Here is a 20,004-nt window from a genome sequence, read left to right on the forward strand (position 1 = left end):
ACAATTGCTTCGAAAGGTTATGTTTGTAATCAATGTAATAAGTGAAAGAAATTAAAAATTGTCAAATTGACAGGAGCATAAAATAACCTCAAAGTGACCATCAATAAATAAACGTGCCTTTTTTTTTTGTTTTTTTTCTGTTTCTGTCGTTTCAATAAAGAGAAAGCGAGGAAGGAAATCGTGACGTCACCTCAAAAGGGTAAAAATTGGACTATAACTATATTTATATTTTATTTTCACTCTAGAAACATTTTGTTAATGAGCAATTTTATTTAAACGCAGATAACGACAATTTTGACAATAAAAGTGCAGCCAATTATCATCGAAAAACGCCCCTAGGAACCAGGATGGAGCCAACTCTATATAGTAATTTTGTCAAATAAATGACAATTTTCTAAATTGTTATGGTGATTAATTGTTTTTTGACAAGAACTTGTAAAATTCTTTGAAATGGCAAAAAAGCAGTTGAATGCTGATTGCAGAAATCACAGGATTCAATTTTTCTATTAAATTTCGTTTATGGTGTTTTCACATTCTACATGGGTATTTACACAATGAGTAAAGAAACGCCACGAGTCTAGTTATTAGAACTACTCATGGCCAGCGTGCAAGAACTTGAATTTGTGCTGAAACCCCACGAGTCAGTTGTTTCGGGTGTTTTTATTTTAATTCCCAACATTTTGATATTATACAGGGTGTTTGCGAAGTTGAGGCGTTCCTTTTGACATGTGATAGTTGTTCTAAAGAGTTTTAGCCAAAATCACCTTAGTAAAATGTGTACGGCAATGAAGATACAATAAGTTAATTTTTTTTAAATTCATGAAACCGGTCCTGCTCAAATTTGCGCTGATTTGTTAGAAATTAGAATTGACAAAAAAAAAATCAAATGAGCATGGACGTTAATCAAAAATACTGTCCGAGTTGTCATCTAATTAGTCGGGATGGCTTTATCATTACGAAAATAATGAGCTCTCAGATATGTTGCTAGTGTATGGGCAATGTTATCAATTGAATTTTACATCTTATACAGAGTGTCCCAAAAGTACCGAAAATTATGCGGCATTCGTCAAAGCGCTAGAGCTGCGGTATGGCGACCACCATCTCAGCCAAGTGTACCTACCAGTTACAGTTGCGAGCAAGAGTACAGAAAAGCGGTGAGAATCTTCAAGAGTTCGCTGCAGACGTCGCGTCGAGAGGTTTGTTCACCTGGCCTACTCCAACGGCCTTATGTATAAATAAATAAATTATTTATATATTTTTTTCAAAAAAACTGTTTTCATTTTTTGTTCGTGATATTTCTATAGACTCTTCAAATGAAAATACGTTTTCTGCTTGTTTTTGATTATGAATTTGTTCTCATTAAAAAAATATATGTTTATTTTTCATTTTAGTATAATAACTCCTAGGATACGAAATACGTAAACATGTCAATAACAACCAGTGCATAATAAGAGGGCGCGGGCGTAATAAGAATAAGCGGGCGTAATGAATTCATAACGCCCTCATCAATTCATAATTGCAACACAAAAGAAAATTTGACAATTATAAATAAACAATTTGTTTTTGTTTCATAGGCTTATGTAGGTAAAGCGTACACAAAGATGCCAATTCTTTGTCTTTTTTTTAAAGAACACGTAGTGAAAAATAAAATCTTGTATGCACCACGGCGTCACCGAATGATTACGGCCATCGAACGATATCCATCTCTCTGGCTAAATCCCTCGAGCATCGTTCTCCGGGCGTAATCATCGTTGTAACGTCCTTGGTGTATAAATAGCTATTAAAAAAGATGAGTTAGTAAATCATTTTTGAAATGATAACTCAGATTTTTATGGAATTCGATTTTTAAAATTTCCTCACCAGTTTGATCTTTGATTTTTATGATTCAATGCTGTTTTAAAATTTCCAGAAAAATGTGAGTTAGATATTTCTTTATTTGTCTGATATAGACTTGGAAAACGAATTGATTTTCAGTTTTAGTAGTACATATGTGTATCTTTTTAACTCGGATTTTGCCTATTTTCTATGCATTATTTTTAACAAAAACCACAGATTCAGTTGTTACGTCTGGCCCACATTTTTTAAGAAACCTTTAAAACGGGGTAGTTTTCCTTATTTTAAGCATAAAAATCTGATTCACATTAAAAAAAAAAAACATAAAAAATAGGGTAGTTTTAAAAAATCGATGTTTTCATAGATAAAAGGGGCTTAAAAACAGGTCATTTTTCCAATTTTTTGTGTTTTTGAAAAGACCTCAATGGGCTGTTTTTCAAACTCAACAAACTTCAACGACTGAAACTAAAAGTTAGAAAAAAAGGGTTAAAAATCAGGGTAAAAAACCAAATTCAACCTTGTTTTTGGTGTTTCAGTTGAAATACGGGTTTTTGCTTGAAAAAAATGCATAGAAAATAGGAAAATGACTAAGAAAACTAGGCAAAAAAATCCGAGTTAAAAAGATATAGACACACATATTAGACTACTTAATTGTTTTGAGCAGTTTGTATTCATTTTTCGTATTCGTTTCCTGGGATATATAACCGGGAAAGTGGTATATAACTAAATATACAGGGTCTCCCAAAACTAGCGGACCAAAATAATACGGTGAATTCATCATCTTCTGGGAATAATAGGAAAAATGTTCAAAAAAATCTATCTTAAATAGTGATTAGGAAAGAAGCAATTTAAACTGACCAATGCTGTTGTTGATGTTAAGTTATCTATTCATTAGTTTTCCTGCTTTATTTGTAACTATGGATACATTTCAAATGATGCATATGCATTGCTGGGTATCCGCATTGTTTGTGCAATGACGGACGTTTTTAGGTTATAGTATTTTTCAGGTTATAGTATTTCTGCTAGGATGTTCCCTATTGGGAAAACGAACTGCGTACTCCTGAGGAGCAACTGTGGCACTCTCATCACACTGTCCATATAAGACAAGCATATCAAAATATTCTGAAGCGATAAACATTAGGTACGCGTTTTTAATGATTTGTCAGAATTGTCAGAAATAATTTATTATGACATAATATTCAATTATAATGTCTTTGCAATAATCAAATTTGTTTCGATAGTTACCAATATAATTTTTTAAGGTAATTTTATATCTACACGCGATTGGTCAATTAAAAACGTTCTTATTTTAAAATCCAATGAGAATGGATTTTTTTAAATATTTTTCTTATTATCGCCAGAAGATAATGATTTCACCGTGTTATTTTGGTCCGCCAGTTCTGGGAGACCCTGTATAAACTTTCCCGGTTATACAGTGTGTCCCCGGATAGGTGAAACGACTCTTGTAAAAGATTTTTTTTGGGGTTTAGCCCTGCTTGGTTAAAGACAAATTTTTAACATAATTTTAGTTTTGAAAAGTTAAGTATGCGTTGAAAATTTTCAAAAAAACTATTTGTCTGTAGAGTAAAGTGCCTTTTATGTGGTAAATACGACAAAAAATTATTAAGAAAAGTTGTTTAGAATCAACATTTAGGCTCCTAGACACAAAATTTCAAAATCATCGGCTAACTATGATTTTTCATTTTTTTTAAAGCCAATAACTTGTAGTAATAATCTAAGCGTGAATTTTTTTTGCTCATAATAAGAGAACTGTTGAATTTTTTTTCTTTTTTTTGGCTTTAGAGCTGAGAGCTCTATACAGCCACGACCTGAATCGATCACCTAGTGACCTGGGCCCTACAGATGACTTTAAAAGCTATCGCCAGAAGACTGATGGGAGTACACATTTCTTGCCTAGGGGTCAATCAAGGCATTGTTTAACAAACATGGGGTTGACTACGGTCGCACATAGAAGGTACACAGGGAATACGACTCTATATGATTGTGCCAGTTTGTACTACAAACTGGAACAGAGCTTCGTAGATCTCGGTGTTTCGTTTAGCCAAGAGGCACTCCAACGATGTGGGAAAAGAAACATTCATGGTTGTTAGACGTGTCAGCAGTAATTGCGTATGTGGATTGTTCTGTGGACAACTAAAGATGGTATGGTTCAAGGTCCCGACTTCGCCGCATTGGCAGAGTGGTGAGTTTTTGATTCCTACGCGGAAGAGATGGGTTGGGTTTCGGACATGCTGCGTTTGGAGACGTAACATAGTTGCGATGAGGGAGCGATTTTGGTTGTTCCGTAATTTTACTTAAAAAATTTAATTTAATTTTTACTGTAAAAATTTGAATTGCCTCAAACAAAAACAAACAAGCACCTAGGCTTAACAATAAAATTTAATGCAAATGTTGAAATTGTCCCCCGCCAACCATTTTGCACTCACCGACATATTGTACACTGCGCTCAACAATGTCAGAGCTTATTTGTTCCGTTTCAGCCCGAATTCTTTGCCGTAAATCTTCTAAATTGATTGGTCTATTAAAATAAACCTTCTATTTTACATACATAAAGCCATACAAAATAGTTATTTACGAACCAAGTGCGGGAAGACGATGTTCCCGCATGAGCGCATTTTTTAAAGCACGAGCGACGAAGGAGGGAGTGCCTTTAATTAATGCGCGAATGAACGGAAGATGTCTTCACGCAAGTGGTTCGTACAATATTTTTTGTACGAAAAGTAAATTAAAATGTTTTGTTTTAATACATTAAACATAAACGAACATAAAACCAAGTAGGCAGTGATCTTTGGTTATTGGAAACAATTGCTTCACTTGATATTTCAATTTTTGCAATAATTTGTGAATTTTGTAGGAACAATTTTCAACGATTATAAATCTTTCCGTAATTTTTTAATGGAGGAAAACCCAGGGAAGTTGTATTTTATGAACTAAATTTATTATTATCAAGACAGATTTTTTTTTAATGCCTCAAAGGGCCAGTGTTTTTTGCAATTTTTACATTTGAGTCGACCGGGAAGCACTCGTTTCGGAGCGAGCGTTGGATGTTGGAAGCGTTGCTTCCAAGGCTATGAGTACAAAAAAAAATTACAATAAATTGAAATTAAATAAAAAAAAAATTGGTCTTTTTTTTCTCAGAAAAATTGTTACGGAAAATTTGTTTAAGTTATTTTGTAGTTAGAACGAACAAACTACGCGTCTAGTAGCTAGCCCTTCACAAGATTATTTGTAAACTTATGTAAATTAAACTTGACTAAATTACACCTTGGTATACGGTAGGTCAATATGCCTAAATTTGACGGAACCAATAGTCCGTTCGTTGCGACAATTTACAAATAGGAATCAAAAAATCTGACCGTGGTTACTCCAGTGCTGTCTACTACGAGAAGGTGGACTCCGGGGGCTCCGGTGAGGGTTTGTTTTGGTGGTGCGTTCAGATGGTAGGAACTGCACCTGCGTGAAGACAACTGCGCACGAGAAGACGCTGAAGCGATGAAAGCCTTATCAAGACGGTGGTTGTCCCCTTATCTTGATGTTAAGGATTTGACGAGTGACGACAATTCCTGGATCACGTACTAGCCTCTCGGGAGTTCAAAATGCAAAGCCGGTAAAGTAAAAAAGGCCTAGGAGGAGAACAGAAAATTACCTAAACGAAGTAAAAGAGAGAAGGTCGAAGATAAGAACGTTGAAGGTCTCACCTGAGTTTTTACTCTGACCTTTTCCGGAAAATGGGTGCAGATGGGTGTGCTCTGGGTCGAGTTATCCAACTTGCACTTTAGTAGATTGGAGGTAACGATAGCTGCTTCTTTCTGATTTTTTTGTGGTACTCAACGATAAGTTTTTTCGGGAAAGTTTACTGTGTAAACAAATTCACTGTACACGCAAAACGGGAAGGGCACCTTCCCTTTTATAAGCTCGGAGTTTTTGTTAACTCTACGTAAAATTGAATGGGCCAATAGTGTACTGCCGTGCATTGCACTCATAGGAAAAGTGGGGTGCTAAATTTTTGGGGGAAAAGACAGTTGACAGACCAAAATAAACAAAGAGGTGAGGTTAGGGTTAAGTGAAATATATAGTTCTGAAAAATTGGAAAATCAGCAAGCCTTTGCTTGCCGGATTACATTTAGAAGACAACGGGCATTGAAATGAAACTAGTTTTGCCCACCGACTAACTGAACTCAACTGAACTGAAACTGAGGCTCACAGTACCCAAGTGTGGGCCCCCAGGGTAAGGTTAAATGGAACAAGGTGGTAAAACTACCCTGCAAGTTAAGCTTTTCTGTAGGTGACGGTAAAAATTATTTTGTTTGTTCGACACTGTCAGAATTTGAGAATTTTCTCCTGTGTGAACGGATTTTGATAAATTTGACAACTTGTCAAAACGAAACGTCAAGCTAATTTTAAAGATTTTTAGCGATTTGGAGCCTTTAAGGGGCTCGTCGAACAAAAAAACGTTGTATTCAACTCGTTCTTGTTAAATAAATAACTATTTTGATTTTCGGAAGACTTATTGATTAATTGATTGCCTTTCTTTTTTAATAAAATAAAGGTTGTTTATACTTTAGGTAAAAACTTATCTGTTCGCTTTACTTCGCTGATAGTGGGGACCCATGGTCAACACATTCGCTTCGCTTGCTAGCCGAACGCGGCCTGAGAACTGTTAAAAATAAAATTCTTTGATTTGTGAAATAAACATTAAAAAGATGAAAAATCATAGTTGGCCGATGATTTTGAAATTTGGTATAGAGGCCTAGATGTTGATTATAAACAACTTTTCTTAATAACTTTTTGTCGTATTTGTCACATAAAAGGCACTTTACTCCACAGGAAAATAGGTTTTATCAAAATTTCCAAGGCATACTTGATTTTTCAAAACTGAAATTATGTTAGAAATTAGTCTTTAACCAAGCAGGGCTGGACCCCAGAAAAAGAAAATTTTATAAGAGTCGTTTCACCTATCCGGCGACACTGTATACCTAACTTGACATCTGTCAAAGATAACCTCAAAATTTACAGTAAATCAATATTTTTTAAGACTTTGCCTAAACGAACACGAAAAATATTCGTGTGCTGTTAGTTGTCAGGTATTCGACCTGTTTTGCAGCACTTGGCTCACGCTTCGTGCTTCAAATTTCGGCCTCATACCTGAAAAGTGATCTGACAGCGCTACTCATATGAAAATAACTATTTATGATTAGATCCACTTTCACATCACCAGTTTTTCTAAATTCAGCGATATATTTTGTTACGTTCAACTTCTGAACCTACCCTTATCAAGTACACGCAAATAAATTTCGAATAGAAATGCTTAACAAGCAAGTAGCTTTGATAGGGGCGGCTTATCTTAATGTGAAATGAAATGAAACACCATTCATTTTTCTCATCCATTAATTTTAACATTACAAAAAATTCTGTGCTGCGTAATCGTATTTCCATTTCCATTACCGTCGTTAGTGTAAGTGGTTATTTCATTTTTTTAATCAAAGTAAATTTAGAAACATATTTCTCAAACATAATTTTCATCGTGGAGTTTCTTAATCTAACTTCTACCTATTGTTGTGGCACAAATGGAATTATTATGTGTGTGCACCGAGCTCACATTTCTTACCCTGGTCCCAACCGTGCACAGTATATAAATAAACACTACTAAAATTGTACCACTAACTTTTCAGCGTGAAAATTACTTCAATTAAACTTTTTGCCATTCGTCGTAGTGAGGGGCGGCTTTTAATTATTTTTATTTCGGTTTCTAAAACGACTCAACGCCCCAAGGAAACTCCTCTATTTTCAAACGTCTGAAGTAAAATCAATGTTCATTCTTCTCCGCTTTTACTTCTTATCTAAGAATCAAGTACGTGATAGATCGCGAAAAAGAAAGATACGCCCTTTAAGAAATTCCCGTGAAGAATCCGAATACTCTCGTTCGATTTGTTTTTATGATTGGGAAACGTTCGTTACTTTTTTAATTAATAAAAATGATTTTGCCCTCAGAAGTTTTCCTAATTTTTTGTATTTGGATGTTCGGATTATTCGTATCAACTGAAACTGGAAAGAGATTAAGGGCGGATTTACAGCAAAATGAGGTATTCACTTTTAACGAGGCCTGTGTGACATACATTCGGCCAAAAGGTTACGTTTTAATTACAACTGATAAGAGGTGGGCTTCGGTGAATTTATCGCCGATCGAATTTGTTCCAGCGAAGAGAGGGATATCATTAACTAAACGAGGTCGCTTTAGAATTTTATTTTCAATGAAAATCACATGAAAGGTATTTACAAAAATGAAAGGGAAATAGACATCTTATTAGTAGAGATTTAGAATAAGCGAAATACACAGTGTAACACATACGTACAAATTTTAAAATACATATTTATGTGCAGAGATAAAAGGACGTCATGGTTCAACGCAAATTTTGGATTAAGTACATTTAGACCGTGATTGCGATTTCTCGGATATCGTTTCAGCAGGTCTTTTACTTAACAAAATTCAAAAATTAGTTGAAGAATGTGGGGTGAAAAATCCAAAAAGTAGGCAACCAACAGTACAGGTCATTTTTAAACATTTATTTTGGATTTTTCACGTGTTTCATGTTTATTCGTTCAATAGCACAATGCAAAACCTCATTCAGTTTTTTACAGTGAATGCACTACGTTACAAATTACAACGAATCAACATTACATTTTACATTATAATTACACATTATATCTTTTAATATTTCAAAATAGTTGCTTATAAATTAATGGCATTAGTTACATCAGTGCGAATCGACATATTTAAAAATACACTTAAAGACTAGGCTTTTCTCAATAATTTACAAAATATGTTTCTAGGTTTAGGTCGTTAGTCTAAACTAATTATAACTTCTGTGTGAGTACATCCAGAAACTATTTCAAAATTGTGATATTAAACAGCCATGTCATTACATATATAATATTTACAATAATAATAATAAATATGGAACGCGGGTTGTTCGATCAGCAGTTTCGATTTTGTTTTCCTAAATTTGAACTTTGAGATTCCAGCAAATCTGCCGGGATCGTTTTCAGCAGTTGGACGTTAAGTACCACTTATTAGGAACAACTGATGTAGAATTTGAGACACATCGACGTATTGAATTTTGGAAATTTGGTGCTAAAAAAATATGACGTTCCATACAACGGGGGTATTGAGCTACAGTTACGATATGCGACGTGATGGTGATCGGAGGGTTACAAAATTATGGTTGTGTAGAGTAGGGTTAACAGTCTTTAGAGCAATCGGCACATCCTTGAATCTATAAATCCCAGTAAACTGAATGAACTGAAAATCGTTCGTTAAATAACGAGTTGTACTTGAGGGCTTTCTAGATTCACACCGCAACGCACTGCCGGAAATGATTCCTGTACACAGCCACACTTTATCTGTCCTTGGGTGTTTTTACGTCATGTTCAAAAACATGGCGCTTACAACTAAGGTGGCGAGTCCCAGAAGCCTGGGGGCGCCGCTGGCGTTGATTCCTGCGTAACCGGGTGTGTGCAGCAGGGTCCTTGGCGATTCGGTCGGATGTTCTTTCTGGGGACAGGGCAATTCCTGCAGCGGAATCTCGAATAGATGTCTCTTCCTGGGGTCCTTCGGTCCGGATGTAGTGATGTAATTCAGCGAGCTGTCCTGCTGTTGATCAAAGATGTCGTTGTCGTATTCACCGGCCTCATAGTCGTATTTATAGTCTTCGGCATTTTCAGGAAATTGGTTATCGACTGTTCTAGGAGCGTTGGTCGGCGAGGGCAACGTGCCCCGGGCCAAACTTTGACCCGGAGATTCCATATAACATGTGATCTCGTCCAGGGTGTTTCGGATCACCGGATTCTTCGTTTCGTTACGTAAAGTGTGCAGCCAGGCCAGACGACAGTCACAGACGAATTTGTTATCTGAAATGAAATAAATGGTCGCTCAGTAATGGTTATAAGCAGTCAGGAGACCTGGAGATTTCAACGAGATCGCCGATAACGCCGCTATTAAAAGAGATTTACGTTGAGCTCCTACTACAAATACCCACGAATTACGACACGACCAGACGAGGAGTCGATCATCGAACTGAATAATCGACACGAGAAATTTTCACTCGATCACTAAATAAAACGGGAAAAACAGACGTCCCTGTTGGGACAATTATTTTAAGCGGGTGTTGCAACATTTCAGCTTTTTGTAACGTTTCCGCCCTTCCCTTGAAATAATAATCCTATCTCGCCGTTATAGTCCTACATTTTGCGTACATACAAGTGCCTTTTATCGATTTCTGCAGCAAACATTTAGCGCTTGAATTTTAGACAGATAAAAAACATACCTAACATGAAAAATAACAACTTTCCAATAGTTTTTTATGAATCGCCATCACTTAGTCGGTTTATGTCTCAAATTTTTACTTCTGAAGATTTTCGAGTCTTACGCTCGTTGTCGAAGTTTAAATCCTTCTGGCAATACTCCTCGTTCTGAAGAGTTGTTCATTCTAGGCCTTTTCTGCACTGTACCAATCATAACTAGTTAATAGGATCGTTTAAATGCTCTTTTTTTTACCCAACCATGAAAGTTTATTTTTCCTTTGTTAGTGCACCCCGATAGTCTTATTATGAACCGATTTTGAAGGGACTTTTACTGTTGGATAGCTAAATATCTAGGAGTGATATGGAGTACATAACATCACGCTAACTTCTCACCAATAGATACAAAAAATAAATAAAGAGTTTTGACCGAAAATTTCGCAGACACAGTCGGCATGTGAAAAATCACGTTTATTCACGTTTTGAGTATAGAGTAATCATAATTAATACTTCCATTTTCTTACGGAACATGGAATTAAAAAAACAATCTGACCTGACCTGAGCATAGGGCTGGCAAATTGTGAACCAAGAACTAAGAAAAAGAAGGTATTTTAATTAGGGGTGAAATTTGGGATTAAAGAAAAGCGACAAGAAACGGGATAAGAAGAAGGATGCATGGGAAGAAACGTTCATATAGGCAATAAATGCTGGAAAATAATGACAATATACAGTAAAGGGATGAAGACTGAAGAGGGAAGAATGTATGCTCTTGGGAGAGGACTTCAACTAGAAAATAGGAGAATGAGGAGCAAGAAGTTGGGAAGAGGAGAGGGTGGATGAGAAAAGAAAATTTAAAGACAAGGTGGAAAATGCAGAGGGGATAAGACTGATGGAATGGATCGAAGAAAATGGATGGGATGTATTGAATGGAAACAAAAAAGGGGACGAAGAAGAGGAATAGACATACATAGGTAGCAGGGGAGAAACAGAGATAGATTATGGAATGGTAAACGAGGAAGCATGGAAAAGAATAGAAGAATCGACAATAGGAGATAGAGTAGAGTCAGAGCATCTCCCGCTGGAAATAAGTATAGAAGAAACGAACCACGAAGAAAGGAGAAAAGGAGAAGCAAGGGAGGAGCAGAAGAAGGTGACAATAAGTATGGAATGAACAAGGAGTAGAAGAGTACAGGAGGAGACTAGAACAAGCAACATTTGAGGAGCAGGATGTGGAGAAGATGGAGGCAGAAATGAAGGAAGTAATCGAGAAAGCGACGACGAAAAAGGAGGTAACAGTCAGGGAAACAAAAAGGGCAGGAAGGAAGAATGAGTGGTTGGACAAGAATGTGAACAACCGAAGAAGAAAGTGGTAAAGGCGTTGAGAGAATGGAGGAGGAACAAGATCAACAGAAATAGTTCCTAGAAATGAAAAGAAGTTACAGAGAGAAAGATGCAGAGAGAAGAATAGACAGAAAGGGGAGAGGGGGGAGAAAAAGATAAAGGAAATAAGAACAGAGAAGGAGGTATGGAAATACATAAACTTAGAGAGAAAGGAAAGGAATCAATGAGCGAGGAAATAAAAATGCAAGAATAGGAGGAGAACTTCATGAAACTGCTAGAAGGGAGAGCGCCTTCTGACATGATTTTTAAAAGATTGAAGGGTGAGTGGAGAGGTAATGGCCTTCCGTTAAGTTATCAAAGCAAAGGGTAACCATGGATGAGGAACACGAAATAGCACTCCTTCAAATTTTTGAGGAGGAACCACATGTGGGGCAACACGAAGTGGGAAGACGGGTAGGCATTAGCCAGTCTTCTGTTTGCAGAAGTGCCAAAGAAAATAAGTTCCATCTTTATCATATCACCTTGGTCCAAGAGCTTAAAGAAGCAGATTACCGTAAAAGACTGAATTTTTGCCGATTCATTCCGGCACAAATCCCTTTAGATCAAATTTTTTTGGAAAATATGCTTTACAGTTATGAAGCATCTTTTAGCAACAATGGGGGTGCAATGGCGTAAACAAACATAATTGTCACTATTATCCCCAAAATAACCCTCGCTGGATTCGCGAAGGACTCTTCCAGACGGTTTATTCTACAAATGGTTGATGTGGAATATTAGGGAATAAAATTATAGGACCATATTTTTGTCGCGAAAGACTAAACAGTCTAGTGTATTTAAATTTTCTGTAAAACATTCTGCTAATTTTGTTGGAGGAGAAGACAAAACATGTGGCTCCAATAGGATGGGCGCTCCCTCATTTCCACAGAGATGTGAGACGCTGTTTGGACACTGTGTATGCGAATAAGTGGATAGGTAGGGGCTCGATTAATCCTTGGCCCCCGAGAAATCCTTACATAACTCCACTAGATTACTTTTAATGGGGAATGGTCAAAGAGCGTGTCTACCAAACACCTATCGACAGTAGAAAATATGTCGAACATCGCATAACTATCGTTTGTAGAATAGATATACAGTGTGGAATAAAATGATTTACATCTAGTTACCTTTGGAATTTTACTACTACTTCTACTTTTTTTTTTCGAAGTGCCGAACTGTTAGTTCTGTCATTAAATGTCATCAATCGAATTGACAATTGTTACAATTTACTAAATTGAATTAACAAACGTTGGTGGCCACTTTCAACACTAGCTGTGACTTGCTTTTGTTAGCTCCTTTTTAATTTCAATCTCAACTTTGCATTCATATCATCCCTTCGCAATAAATTACATTTGGAATTTGGATAAATATTTTGAGGTTAGGCTTTCTTTTTTGTAGAACGGCATTTCGTATTTTTACAAGGGTAATGCAAAGGTAACTAGATGTAAATCATTTTATTCCACACTGTAGATCTGTAAAAGAAAGAACATGTCCTTAATTGATTCACTTAATTTCCATGTTCTGTTCGTTATTAAAACATCTTTTGCGTTGGTATTTCAGTTACTTCTGTCTGTCCAAAAATGATAATGAGAATTATTGATAGGCATCGTGGATCCAAATTGTATCTTTTTAACAAATTTCGCATAGCAAGTTGCGAAAGTGTAATGTACAGTCGCCAGCAATAAATTTTGATCGTCAAGGTCATTCTTTGGCGCAATCGAAAATCTTCCATTGTAAAACAGTCGTAAATATCATAACCTATCATCATGTTGTATGACATCAATTGTAATTTTTTTCTCATTTTTTTGACACTTTCTAACCAAATTTTGAAATGATATTGACGACCAAAATTTATTGCTCGCGACAGTAGCTTGCATCGAGAATTTGCTCAGGCTCATTATTCTTCGTGAATCACCCTGTATATCATTTGTGGATGTTTTTCACGGAAATGGAGTTTTATCATAAATATCTTGTTTTTGGGACTGTAATCCATTCTATTCGGATTCCGAATCTTTTCTTGGACCGAAATAATAAATTCTAAAATATACACCCATGTCACTTTGACATGTGAACAGCTAAAGTTTCACGGATTACTCCCAGACGGGTTTTTATTATTCTTTCTTTAATTATATTGTTAGACTTACAATGCTGCTTTTGCACATACAGGTATTTCACGAGTGATAATGAGCCCGACGGAATTAAAAATGCAACCCACAATACATTTTCAACGCTAACGTGGATATTTGTTTTTTGATTTAATAAACGTAAAACATAGTCAACTGTGTAGTTTCGTAAATTTTGACATAAATGTCATATTCGCTTGATTAAATGAAATTGTGAAAAAACAACGAGTTTTTAGGAAAAATTTTATTATTTGCATAAGCGGACCACGACAGAGGCATTTTTATTACACTCGCCTTAAATCAGGATCATGTTTCTTTTTCGTAAATGTCAGTTGTGACAAATAAAATTATTGGAAGCAAAGCTATCATGGATTCATAATTTCATTTTAAAACAATACGATATTTAAAACATCCACGTTAGCCTTGCAAATATATTGTGGGTTGCATTTTCAATTATGCCGAACTCATTATCTTATCACTCGTGAAATGCGAAATACCCCATATATTCGTTCTTCTGCGACCAGATTTCCGACATTTAAAATACTCAGAACGTATGACTATACTAACTGGAAACCTCCCGTATTGTTGGCTGACATGGTAATAATAATAAATGAATACCATCGTTGTTTTCGGTTATTGCACAACACTATTCAATGTTATTCTGCGTCTCATGTTCATCGATTTATGCGGCACCATTATCTTGTCTTGTTTAATTTCGTGTAGTCTGTACACAAATGGAAAAATAACAAACTGTTTCCGGGAAGCCTCATTAACCAAGAGCTATGGCGGCGTACAAGTGGACCTTATTTCGCTTAGGCGTCTCGTCAGAGGGATATGCCTCAACTGGGAGATATAATTTTAATAGATTAATCCAGTTTTCATATAATTAACGCGAGGGGCGGCAACTGAGTATGGCAATGACTTCGAGAAACACTCCAAACCAGGAAGAGGGTTCGCTGTTAATTCAGATTCATTGTGTCAAGAGTGTTTATTTATCTTTTCAGTGGGTCAAAGCCGATGCTTAACCCATATACGTGGTGGGTGTTACGGTCCTCGGTCCTCACAGGTTTAACGATTATTACATTCGACCAATTTCTTGTCATCGAACGGTCCATTTGATTTAAAGATGACGTTTTGGAGTAATCGATTGTTTTATTCAAAAGATCCTAGAATTTAATAGTTGACGTGTACGTGTTCTGAATTGATGGAAGTAACTTCTTGAAAGCTCTTCTTGGTCTTTGACACGGTTTATTTTAGTGGAGTAATCCGCTCGTTTCCGCCGATTTACCAGCATGACATTCAGAGTATTATGAACGACCTAATGCTAATTCATTTTAATTCCATGTAAAACAATTGTAACATTAAGATCGCGGCGATTATCGTGAACAGAACAAGTACACTGTTTGCATAAAAGCCGGTGACGTCGTAGCTTGTAATTTTTCAGATTTTATTGATCGTCATAATGTAAATTTGACATATTTAATATGCAAATGTTATACAGTTGAACAACGCCGGTTTAAGAATCTTCCAAGCTTGTCGATTAAGGTTTGCCAAAATTTTGATACGATTTTAATCTTTCCAGATCTAGAACTGTTCAAAATTAGATTAAAAGAGCACTGTACACTCCTGAAAGTGAAAGGTTGGAGTGGAAAAAAATTAGATCTTGGATCTTGGGATAAACGTTGAAATTTTTGCGAGTCGTCATCATACCATTTAATTGAGTCTTCGTACAGATGAATACGGAAAGTTTTTCAATCCATTAGCGTCATGAATCCAACATTTAGATTTCTATTTTGATTAAGTTAGGTAATTACAAATCCTGTCGAACTCGTCAGACTTTACACAGATCTTGTGAAGTTTTAATCGATTGTAACTCGAAATGTCAAAGGGATTTTCCTATTTCCAGATGATACAAGAACAAAACAATGTGAACTTTGTAGTGACTTTAACTGTATTATTTGGGGGAATATCTTATTGTGTAACAAAACAAAAGCCTTTACAAGGTAAAAATCAATGGAAGAGCAAAGGTTTATCGTATTGCCGATTTCCAGATATCACATCCTTTTAGTCCAAAGGCTTTGATAAAACGAGGCCCGGTCCCCTCGACCGCTTCGAATTCGACCGGAACCCTGGCGCATTTTTTATGTTACCCCTTGACTAATTGTCGGTATTTCGTTACGGTAAATTTACAAATGCAAATGTTTAAGTGGTCCCACTTGTAGTAAAAGGTGTCCTCCCAATTACATTTGTCTAAGCTTAAGTTAAATTGACGCGCGAGGATCAAATGTTAACATTAAACGTGTGCTTCGTGGAAACTCGTTTAGCGACAGAATGTACGCCCTGGGCCCTAATTGGTATTAGTATCAGTGCGGATTAGCACCCTTTGGGTCAGCGGGTATTCGAACCTATGGCGACATTTCACATTGATATTCCCTGTTCCCGATATTCTGCCATTCACTATTGATTTAGTGTTAGGTAATGGCTCATGTTTGAAGCTCTCTTGGCTTCTATGTGTATGTGATAAATAAGCTTGCGGGCTTCCTGTTGCTGACGGCTCGCTTTAATAAGAAGTTTATTACTGATTTGTGGTCGGCATTTGCACATATTTCATACAGTTCCGTCATTTTGTGCCCATATTTACTTGGGACCAGTGCATTACTCGACATTTGATCCACCACGAAGGCCGGAATTGCAGCCATCGCAGTCCGTCAAATTGCACGAAACACTCCCGAATGTTGGCCCACAGATAAACGTTTACGGCTTACGATCCTGAAAGGGAAAAATATTGCCGGTACTTCAGCGTCATATTAGTGGTCTGCTCGTTCGCCCATTTGCTCCTACTTATTATTATTTTAAAAGGTCTCTCCCTCTCGAACACCGAAAATCGTATCTCATGTGAAATTGTGCGAACAAGGCACTCGTGATAAGTAATTGTTGAATTAACTTGATGAAGATACCAGCGAGAACTCTACATTGGGAAGGTGGAAATGGTGATAAATCTTTCGAGGTGCAAACGTCTATGTTAACTCGCAAAGGGTTTGGTCCAGGTGGCCTTGAATAAACTGCCGTAAGAAGATCCTCGATAATAAATAACATTATTTGTCCCTAACCACACCTTCCACGTTCAACTTGTAAAGTATCAACTGATCCTCCGAAAATGGGTGACGCGTAATAGCTTTACCAGCCATACATCTGTACTTTATTCTCAGCGGAAGATGCTCCATAATGGAAGCATAATAACAGATAAATTCCGAATAACGGCTCGTGTGTCCTTTATTGTGATTATATTGTGCGTTATCTCAGCCGATAAATTTGCCTCCTATTAATTTGTATCACCGACACTACAAAAATTGTAGATAAACTTTACCGGATGGCTCACAAAAAAAAACATATCAGACAAGGATGACTCTCCATCTTAAAAGAAAACAGAATTAATGATTTTTTTTCTAATTACTGGTTCCGTCGATGCATACAGGATTACAGGGTGATTCACGAGTAATAATGGGCCTAACGAAATTTGTGATGCAGCTAACATTACATTTGCACCGATTATGTGGATTGAAAAAATATATGTATATTGCAATTTTATAAAACATAGTCAACAAGTCAACATGCTCCACATTACATTTGTCAAATTTAATCAAAATCATTACGTGGAATAATTGCTTAACTTAATACTTAATACTTAATCTTGTCGTGGGAGGGGAAATGTATTGTTTCTTGCATCACAAATTTTGCTATAATCTGTTTCAAAATCAAAAATTCACCAACACTACATTCTACCTCGAAAATACAACCGACGACGTCGCCAACTTTTGTTTTTAACAATTGTCAATGTCAAAATTCCCTCAAAGACCAGGCTGTACCACCTTAAAACCTTTCGTTTCGGAAAATCTGTATTGTAAAATCTCCCTAGATCAGGTTTGAGGTTATTTCAATAATTTTCAAAAGTCAGAAAAGTTTCAGATGTAAGCACATTTAAATCATTTTATACCAAAAAAACAGAAATAAAGACGATAATGACACTGAAAAATAGAACTGAACCTATTCAGTATCGCAAGCACCTTTACATCAAAATGGCTGACATACAATTGACATTTAACTTTGCGAACCTAATAACCATCAAATAACTAGTGGCTCATACCAACATGACAACACTTTGACAGTAATTGTTTTAAGAAAAAATGGAGTCCGATTCGAGCAGTCGAAGCGAGCGGACCTGTTTTACGGCGCGCGATAAGATAAGCGGCAAGTAAAAACGAGGTAGAATGAAAAAAAGTGATAGTGAAAGCGAGAGAGACGAAGATCACAAAAGGAAAAGAGAAGAAGGACGAGAATCAGAAGAGAGGATTAACCCATTTCGGAAAAGTAAAAAAGTGGAAAGATCACCTGTTAAAAAGGCAATGGATGAGGAAATGAAAAAGATGTTGGAAAAAATTATGGAGGATGTAGGGGAGATAAAGGAAGAGAATCGGAAGATGAGCCGGGAATTGGAACAACTGAAAAGTATGATGCGTGAAAAGGAAGAAAAATGGGAAAGAGAAAAGATGGAATTAAAAGAAAAAATGACAAAATTGGAGGAGAAAATGGAAGAGCAGGAAAAAAGAGTGAGAAAAAAGAATATTGTCGTAACGGGACTGGATGAAGAGGAATGTGAGAACGAGAAGAAACTGGAAAAATGGATGAAGGCAGAATTAGAGGTTGAAGTAAGGGTGAAAGAGATGTATAAAATAAATGGAGGAAAAATGATTGTGGCAGAACTTGAGAGCTGGGGGGAAAAACGGAAAGTTATGGAAAATAAAAGGAAACTAAGAGAAAAAAAAGGAAAGAGAGTGTACATAGAAGATGATATGACAAAAAAGGAGAGAGACACACAGAAGAAATTAAGAACGCTATCCAAAGAAGAGCGAGAAAAAGGACTGCGGGTGAAAGTGGGTTATAAAAAGATATAGATAGAGGGAAAAGGTTTTAGGTGGGATGAAGAAAACGGGAAGTTACATACAGCAAATTTTTGAATAAGAGCGTAAGAAAAAGACGACAGGGCAGAAAAGGGAAAACGAACATGGAGAGGAATAAAGGAGAAAACGAGCAAATAAGAATAGTATTCTGGAATGTAGCGGGAATAAAAAATAAAGAGAATGAGTTTTGGAAGTATTTGGGAGAATTTGACGTAGTGGGATTGGTAGAAACGTGGGTGGAAGAAAAAGGCTGGGAAAGATTGGAAAAGAGAATGCCGAGAGAGTTTGAGTGGAAGTGTCAATATGCAGAGAGGGAAAGCAAGAAAGGAAGAGCGAAAGGTGGGATAATAATGGGTGTGAAAAAGGGACTGGAAGAAGAAAACGGATCTGGAGTAAAAGAAGAAAGAGGGTTTATGGAAAGAACGGTAAAAAGAAAACAGAGAAAATGGAGAATTGTAACAATATACAGCAGAAGTATGAAAGAAACGAAGAGAATAATAGAAGAGCGAGTAAAAGAGCAGGAAGAAGGAACACTGGTGATTGGGGGGGATTTTAATGCAAGAATTGGGGGAAAAGGAAGGCGGATGGAAGAACAACAAGCAACAATAGAAAGAAGACCAACAAAAGATGGAATAGAAAACGCAGAAGGGAGAGAACTGGTTAGTTTAGTAGAAGAAAGAGGATGGGACGTACTTAATGGAAACTGCATAGGAGACGAGAAAGGGGAGTACACGTATATTGGATCGAGAGGGGAGACAGTTATTGATTATGTTATGGTGAATGAAGAAGCATGGGATAAAATAGAAGAATTTAAGGTGGGAGAAAGAGTGGAGTCGGATCATATGCCATTGGAAGTGCGGACAAAAGGAAGAGAGAAAGAGAGAAGTATGAAGGATGTTAAAAAAAAAATTGTGAAGAATATTTGGACGGAAGAAGGAAAAGAAAAGTATAGAGCAAGACTTAGGGAGGCAAAATACGAAGAAGAAGAAATAAACGAAAAAGTGAGGGAGCTGAGCGAGAACGTAAAAAATGCAACAGAAAAAAAAGAGATAGAGATAAGAGAGAAGATGGGGCTGTGGAAAAACGAGTGGTGGGATAAAGAATGCAGGGAAGGGAAGCAAGCAGCAAGAAAGAAACTAAGAAATTGGAAAAAAGAAAAAGCAACGAAGGAAGAGTACAAGACAGCACGCAAGAGGTACAAATTAGTATGCAAAGAGAAGAAGGAAAAGAAACGGATGGAAGAAGAAATGAAGATGAAAGGTATAAAGACGGAAGAAGAGGTGTGGAGATACATAAATAGGGAAAGAAAGAAAAAAGGAGAAATAGTGAGTGATAGAATTACTATGGAGGAATGGAGAAAGTACTTCAGTGAGTTGTTGGGGGGTGAGGAAAAC

The 20,004-nt window shown here is 36.6% G+C and overlaps 1 protein-coding gene across 2 annotated transcripts in view; it reads right to left on the reverse strand.

The window, feature by feature from the left end:
* Nucleotides 1-8,082: 8,082 nt before the first annotated feature.
* Con (Connectin) overlaps nucleotides 8,083-20,004 on the reverse strand; it is a 258,429-nt gene continuing 246,507 nt past the window's right edge. For both annotated transcript variants that reach the window (XM_069052089.1, XM_069052090.1), the window contains one exon: nucleotides 8,083-9,762. In XM_069052089.1, coding sequence (XP_068908190.1) covers nucleotides 9,272-9,762 — 491 coding nt within the window. In that variant the 3' untranslated portion in view covers nucleotides 8,083-9,271. The remainder of the gene's footprint in view (nucleotides 9,763-20,004) is intronic.

Source organism: Tenebrio molitor, chromosome 6, assembly GCF_963966145.1.
Source record: "Tenebrio molitor chromosome 6, icTenMoli1.1, whole genome shotgun sequence".
NCBI classification, from domain to species: Eukaryota; Metazoa; Arthropoda; class Insecta; order Coleoptera; family Tenebrionidae; genus Tenebrio; species Tenebrio molitor.